Source organism: Zeugodacus cucurbitae, chromosome 2, assembly GCF_028554725.1.
Source record: "Zeugodacus cucurbitae isolate PBARC_wt_2022May chromosome 2, idZeuCucr1.2, whole genome shotgun sequence".
In the NCBI taxonomy this organism is placed as follows: domain Eukaryota; kingdom Metazoa; phylum Arthropoda; class Insecta; order Diptera; family Tephritidae; genus Zeugodacus; species Zeugodacus cucurbitae.
This window is the reverse complement of record NC_071667.1, coordinates 10,736,019-10,743,906: the sequence shown is the minus strand read 5'-3', so window position 1 is coordinate 10,743,906 and position 7,888 is coordinate 10,736,019. Positions and strand designations below refer to the sequence as shown.

General features: G+C 40.4%; 1 protein-coding gene across 1 annotated transcript; it reads right to left on the bottom strand.

The window, feature by feature from the left end:
- Positions 1–5,615: 5,615 nt before the first annotated feature.
- Positions 5,616–7,533, bottom strand: LOC105212326 (tubulin alpha-1 chain). Its single transcript, XM_011184227.3, has 4 exons — positions 7,304–7,533; positions 7,009–7,222; positions 6,609–6,912; positions 5,616–6,543 (listed from the first exon to the last, which is right to left on the bottom strand). Exons 1-4 carry the CDS (start codon positions 7,313–7,315, stop codon positions 5,718–5,720), a joined length of 1,356 nt encoding a protein of 451 aa, XP_011182529.1. The 5' UTR covers positions 7,316–7,533; the 3' UTR covers positions 5,616–5,717.
- Between the last annotated feature and the right edge of the window lie 355 nt (positions 7,534–7,888).

Sequence of the window (7,888 nt, the reverse complement as noted above, 5' to 3'; positions counted from 1 at the left end):
TACTTTGATCAGACTTCGCATATATCGAATTTGGAATTAGCCTTTTACAGATTACGAGATGGTGGAAATGGCTTCCACAGCCTACAAGATTCAGTTGAGCAATAACTCATCTTTAGTGACTACGGAAGCTAGAAGCAAGTGAACCAGCTGAAACTATCGGCTCTGTCTGTTCTTACGCTCGTGACATTCGCTTTATTCTCTCAGTTTTATGTATTAATATTTGGTTGCTCAATGTCTGGTCTTTTAACACATCCCACAAGTCTATTGCAGCATTCTGCAATAAGCGAAAATCGATTCAGGACCTTTTTAGTACTTACTTCTGAGCGACACAATCTGTTCAATAATATAGGTAGCAAACTCTCTGATTTTGCAGAGCTAAATATAGAAGGTACAATCTTCTATAAGAGTGTACAGCTGCTGGCGTACGCCGATGATATTGATATCATCGGAAGCAACAACAGACAAGACGAAATATCTCCTGTCATCAAACAAACAATCAGCGCACTCGCGTCTTGGCTCCCATGTCACTGTAGACAGCCATAACTTTGAAGTAGTAGATAGTTTCGTATATCTGGGAACCAGCATCAACAACACGAAAAATGTCAGCCTCGAAATCCAGCGCAGAATCACTCTTGCCAACAGGTGCTACTTTGGACTGAGTAGGCAATTGAACAGTAAAGTCCTCTCTCAACAAACCAAAATCAAACAAGTCGCTTATCATTCACGTCCTGATTTATGGTGCAGAAACGTGGACGATGTCAACATCAGATGAGACGACACTAGGAGTTTTCGAGAAGAAAATGTTGCTCAAGATTTATCATCATCACGACGACATTGACATAGTTCGGCGAATAAAAAGACACTGGCTACGCTGGCTAGGTCATGTTGTCGGAATGGACGAAAACACTCCAGCTCTGAATGTGTTTGATGCAGTACCCGTCGGAGGAAGCCAAGGAAGGGAAAGGCCTCCACACCGTAGAAGGGACCAGGTGAAGAGTGACCTCGTTATACTTGGAATCCCCAACTGGCGCCGAACTGCGAGGAAGAGAGGCTATCATCGATTCGGCTGTAGCCGGCTAAACGGTTCAAACGCCAATCACATATGTATGTACATATTGTCAAAATAGCACATTCAAGAAGAAACCCGCAATAAAGACTACCCTGTATACGACATGTCATTGCACAAGCTAGGATTCTAATAAATCGCAAGTACCGTTATCTTATTGATAAAACCAGCGGCATTAATGCCACAAATACAAACGTCAACGCCAGCGGCAGTTTACAAATGCAAATCTTTAAATAGAGCCAATTGAATAGATAGTAATTTATAAGCCTTCTTCAGTTGGAGAGCATAAAATACTGATGAGCATTCAATTTATATTTATGTATGCAGATATCTATATATAAAAGTGTGTATATGTATACCTTTGACTTCTTTCCTCATGTTCTCTAATGGTGTCTGTTTGTTTTCTGTTATTTTGCTGTCATATTCAAATTGTTAATATGATTGGTGTTTACAGATTAGAAAACAAATATTTCACAAATATTACCACTAATAATTTTATTGCATGCAACATAAGCCACAAATGCGCGCCGCACACTTGCCCATTTGCACCAACGCAACGCAACATGACGTGCCGCTATGCGCCCGACAACCCAATAACCCGACAATGCCGGCGCGGCTGGATCGGCTTTACGAGCTGGAGGCTAAACACAGCAGTAGTGCAACAACTGTTCCAACAAGCGATAACCTTTTGACTTTGGCGCACATCACTTCTGCTAAAGACGCTAAAGCTTCGAGCGAATTTATGTTGCACCAACTGACAAATTGAATGAATAAAAGAGCTGCAAGTGGTCGGACGGACGGACGAACGAACAGACGGAAAGATAGACAAACGAACAAGCGCCTAACGTCCGATCTAACAAGCAAAAAAACTTCGGTTGAAGCTGCAGCAGAGAAGCTTTGAGATGTATGTGCTCAAGCACATACTCGCCCCGTTTTGCTAATAAGCAACGTTGCATCGCCTTACTTGTGGCAGCGCCGAATAGCGATATTCGAGTGCAGAGATAAATTGGAAATCTTATGGATTTTCCGCTGCACCAAGGAAAAAGATTTTGATTTTTCCAACAACAGGTTATTGTCTTGAATTCCAACTGTGCACGCCACTAGGGTTTGCCAGTATCTTGTCAAACGTATTACATGGGGTCTAACCGGTATACTTGGTCCTTTAGAAAACTGTTATGAATTTTATTCAGCGAGCTCTATTTTTTCCAATTTACCAGAAAGTATATATGTAAGTGATTGTAATAATGAGTTCCATCATCACAGAATACGTCGCACGGACGATGCTAGAGTTTCCTGGACGGTCTCAGAAACGATTCCAAAGGGAACGAACCTCTGACTGTGGTTATGTCAGTATTATTCGAGTTCCCAGAGCTTTCCGAGATAACGTAAATTAATATAGACGTTTTAAACATATTCGATTTGATATTTTTATTCTTTATAATCTAGACAATTATAGATAAACCATACTATTACAAAGCCTTTATACCCTTATGGCAGATCATCTTCACCTATACGAGGAAAACTATGTTAAAAGTGCCGCGATCGAGCCTGAACCGTTCCGCAATTGTTAACAGCGCCATTGGCAACCATTCCATAGGTGCAGTGAGTATTTGCTCATACTCATAGATGTACAAATATATGATATATACCTAAACTCATGTGGATATTCATATGTGAATTATGTATATTCAATACCGGCAATTTCTCTTTTTCACTTTGCTGCAGCGAATTGCATTTTTATGAATTCATTTTGGCTACGAATCTACTGCGGCCGCAAGCTGGGCACAATAGAAGCGGGTGTTGGCAAAAATATCGCAAAAAATCACATAAAAATATTGTTAATAAGTTATAAACATGGTTGTAGGTGCATCTCCGTATTCATATGTGTACATGTGTGAACAAATACTTCGGTGCAATAAGCGGACCGCGCTATAACTGCTTTGGTGCTGATGCCGCAGGCGTCCTTCTTCCATACGTTACAAGCAGCTCCGCCTCGGCACAACAATTGACCATATGGTGCCATAGACGCCAAGCCATTCGAAGTAAGCTGTGAATCTTCTCACGCGTGTTGCTAAATCAAATATTACATATAGGTGAGGATAATCACCTTTGGTTTTGTATAAAATTTGCTTTCTATAATAATAATATAAAATGTTTGCAAATAAGTATCTTATACTAAATTTAACAGACTCTTAGAATTATTAGTTCGAAACTATATAAGATCAATATTATGAAAAAACGATATCTTAAAGAAAATGTTTGCGTTGAATCGAATACTGAAGGAAGAGGAAAGAACTGTGTCGAAACAGTTCCAAGAGTACAAATTTTGTTGAATAACCAAAGAACAGGAAATACATTTACCAATTCCATTCTAGTACTATCCGAAAACGGACTTCTAATACCTAAAAAACAAGAAAACAAATCGGAAACCCTTTGAATTTCTAACATCGTCAGATCCTAAAAAGTCTGTCAGCTAGGAAATCCTTGATCTACAGTAAGTAGATAAGACCAAGATAAGTGTCATCAGACTTTTTGTACGTAAGTTCCCAACAATTCCATCTTCTTTTTTACGTTATTTAGTAGGTTCAAAGTGTCCTAATAAATTCAAAGTTGACAAATCAATAGATCACCACTATGTAGTAGTCACCAGCATTTAAGAGATCTTCTATTGGGCTGACTGGTTCTAAGCTTGTTCTACTAGGTATATTTATTGGATTAAGTTGAATAAACCCCACGGCATGCCTTGTTTAACACGACAGCGGTCTCTTTAGCCATCGTAGTATAAAGCAAGAATAAGAAGAAGAACCAACTGGGACGTCAAGTCAATCCGGCATTACTCAATTGTTTTCTAAAGCCTAACAGTTCTTAAATTATCTTAAGCGAACCAGATGGGTTCAATAAAATATTTCAAAATTATTATCGTGTTTTTCTTGTATTCGTTTTTGGCAACAATATGCAATATATTGATATGTGTAGTAATTTTATCATAGCTGGCGGTCTTAGCACGTATGCGCCAAAATTTCCTTTAGCTCATTAACACTTAAGTCAAACGAAAAATCTTCGAGGTACGATTAGCTCTTCGAGTTGACCAAACGTACAGGAACACACGCATCGGTTCTCACGATTATATACTCCGATACTGATACTGCAAGCTCTGACGAAAGAACAAAGCAAAACACAAAGGCTGGCGTAAATAATTTCGAGTGCGGGGCAGTACCGCAACGGCATAAATGTTCTGCGCATTCTGCTAAACCGATACAACAACATAGTATAATGCAACACAATCAATGCGTTGCAATCTGTTATGGCAATGTCTTTATGTGGATAAAACCGGGCTGAGGTGCACTAGCGGATAGACATAAGGCACGCAAGTTGAAAGATCAACATCCGCGGAGATAATCTACTGGAGCGCAGCCATGCGTTGGGAGTATCAACAGCATCGGAAAGAGGATAATCGATAAGCGCACATTAAGGCCACAGCGTTCGAATCTATCACGATTGCGCAGGAGACGCACGAAAAGACCTTGCCAAACGACGAAAGCAAAGTCGGTGGAGATGTAGGCTGACTCAGAGCCTGGCGCGCTCTGTGACCAGATGTTTGGTGTTGCCGTGCGGTTTGTCTTCGTTCGTTCGCGTTGCTTTTACACAGCGCGCGTGATGCCAATGCGAGTGGCCGAAATAAAAGGGTACCACTCTCTTTTAATTATGGGTTATTATAAGGGGCAGGATATGCGCTTGAATTGCTCATCACCATCATCATCGTGGAGTGCAGTGAACGTGTATGGAGGAAAGTTCATTGTGGGTTTGTTGATTTTTGTGCGCCTGTAAATACTTAATTTTAACATTACCGCTTTGTTTGTTTTTGTTCTTTTTTGTATTTATTTTTTTATGAATTCGCTTGTGACCCAGAGACGTGCGGTTGGCAAGACCAGTAATTGCTGGGGCACGCACCCTACAAATATGATTGTACGAGTATGTCTGTCTGTCTGTACTTTCCGATGCCATCATTGTTTGTTTTAGTCGGAGCTAAACGGCTGTAGTATGTCCACACAACCTTTCAGAAGATTGTCGGTGCGGCGTTGACCTGGCGTCACACGTCATGTTGGGCCATTATGCGCATTTGTAATCGAGTGTGATCCATCATCGATCATTTAGGCTACGTGACGGCCTGGCTGTCGTCACAGGCCTCGCTGTAGTTGCGACTTGATGTAGAACATTGATGAAGTTATTTTTCACGCAATTACGGCAATTATGTAATCAATATTTTGGTAAAGACCGTTCTGTGTGGGACAGAAGTGGAGAAGGCTTAGTTTCAGTAGTAGGTATGTAACGTATGTGTGTGCGATGATTCTAAAGGTTATTAGCCTAACGGTTCATGTCGAAATTTTTTTGAAATTTCCAAAAATAAAATTCGATAAGGATCCCCATAGTCGAAGAAGACCCGAACTCATATCCGCCCAAAGCTTATCTGGACGGGAGCGTTGTTTAAAACTATTTTGATTAAAAACGCACTTTGAATCAATAATAATACAATTGCTTTCACCGTTAATTTCAGTACTAATCAATTTACGAGTATATATTTTTTTTTATTATAAACATAAAAATTTTAAGAGATATAATGTGATAAATTTACCAGCTAAAAAAGTAAGTTTTAATCATCGTTGTCGGCTTGCGTTGCTGAACTGCGTGCCGACGATTCCACTTCATAGTAGTCAGCCACTAGTTGGCAAACGTTTTGAGACGCTTCCGAGAGACTACCCTCTTCCATGCCCTCTCCCACAAAATGATACACGAAGGCACGTCGATTATACAACTTATCGTACTTACTAACCAGCCGACACCAAGCACTGCGAATGATCGTATTATTGGATATAGCACAGACGGCACGGGATGTTGGCGCCAGATCTCCGCCCGGTACAAAGACCGGCGGCATGGCATTCACTCCAATCTTGAAACCAGTCGGTGTCCAATCTACAAAGCGAGCGGTACGCGACGACTTAATTTGCTGGATGGAGGAGTTGATGTCGTTCGGCGAAACGTCACCTCGGTAAAGAAGTACACAAGCCATATACTTGCCGAGCGTTGGATTACAACGCACCATTTGACTGCCCGGATGGAAGCAGGACTGTGTCAACTGCTCAACATTACTGTTCACATAGGGGAATTTGCTGACCGGCACCAGCGGTGCATAGGTAAGTAGCGGATAGTGTATACGTGGATAAGGCACAAGATTCGTTTGAAACTCCTCGAAAGATACATTGTTAGTGCCATAAAAGCGCTGCGATGCTGTGAATGCGGAGACAACCTGGCCGATGATACGGTTCAAATTGGTATAAGTGGGCGCTGAAACGCCCAGTTTCGTATCGCAAATTTCATATAAAGCTTCATTATCCACAATGAAGGACACGTCTACATAATCCATGGAATAATGTGTGGCCAACAGGGCATTATACGGTTCAACAATAATGGGTGAAAGTCTGCAAAGTTATAACAGGCCGTTAGTTAAGTCTAATCGCACAAAATGTTCTATTTGCTTTCTCACGAGGGTGATGGAAATACTAGAAACTCGGCCTTTGTGGTCTTCCTGCCATAGGCTTCGGATAATTTTTCCAATAACAGCGTGCCGAAACCGGAACCGGTGCCGCCACCAATGGCGCGAAATATTAGGAAACCACGTAAATTCCGGCACTGCTCCGCCACCCTTCGTATAGCGTCCATAGTACGATCAATCAGATCATGTCCCAGTAGATTGTAACCACGTGCAAAATTGCTGCCCGCATCCTCTTTGCCACTTATGAGAGTATCCGGATGAAAGAGATATCGGTAGGCGCCTGTGCGTATTTCATCTAGACAATATACACAAGGTGGAGAAACAGATTAAAATGCATATTTAAAAAGCAACAGAATTGTCAACGGCTTCTCAAATCCTATCGTAAACACACCGATAACTGTTGGTTCCGTGTCGACGATGACAATACGCGGCACCACTTTCAGCGCCATGCCTGAGATGCCGAAAAATGTGAGAAACGAATCGTCGTTCGGCATTTGGCACAGCGCGCCGTTCGCCATGATTCCATGTTCGAGACAATATAACTCCCAACAGGCATTTGCTATTTGCACTCCAGCTTGTCCAATATGAATTTGTATAATTTCACCCTGGTGGCATGGTGATTAGAAGCATGTGAAAATGTTGAACATATTAATTTGGTTGCAGCATAGAATTAAGCCAACACTTACGCGGCTTGACATTTATTGTTGTAGCCTTCATAAATTGCGAATTTTTTGTGGATTACCGAAACTAAAATGTGCGAAACATTCGAAAATATTTTTTAATATAAATTTTAAATTTTGCTAAATATTTTTTTTTTTGAATTTTAATTTTGCAATAATTTTTTTTTTAGTAAATTAAATTTTGAAGCAATAATTTTTTTCCAATTTTGTGTTTCTTAAAATTTCAAACGTTTTCTCTCCATTATTTTGATATATTTCAAGATGTAGTGTTTGTAACTGATTGGAACGTTTACAGTTGTTGATAAATAAAAGTGTTGGTGAAAAAATAGTTATTAAAATTAAAATATTTCTTGTGGTGAAAGATCCCCATGGGTACATGGAAAGAGCTCAATGGTTCTTTTTGTACTCTCGCAACAAATTTGCTAAGAGAGTATAATAGTCTTGTTCACCTAGCGGTTGGTTTTAAGTCATAAAACGAAACGAGTTAGATATTGGGTCATATACGATATACCAAAATGATATATCAAATGATGGAGGATGGCGAGTAGAGTTCAAATCCGGATGCCTGTCTGTCCGTCCGTCCGATAATTT

Excerpts from the sequence above, each read along its gene's own strand:
- LOC105212326 (XM_011184227.3), bottom strand. Across the intron at positions 6,913-7,008 it reads CACGGAACCAACAGTTATCG|ATGAAATACGCACAGGCGCC; the intron begins GTGTGTTTACGA and ends TATATTGTCTAG. Across the intron at positions 6,544-6,608 it reads CTAGTATTTCCATCACCCTC|ACTTTCACCCATTATTGTTG; the intron begins GTGAGAAAGCAA and ends ATAACTTTGCAG.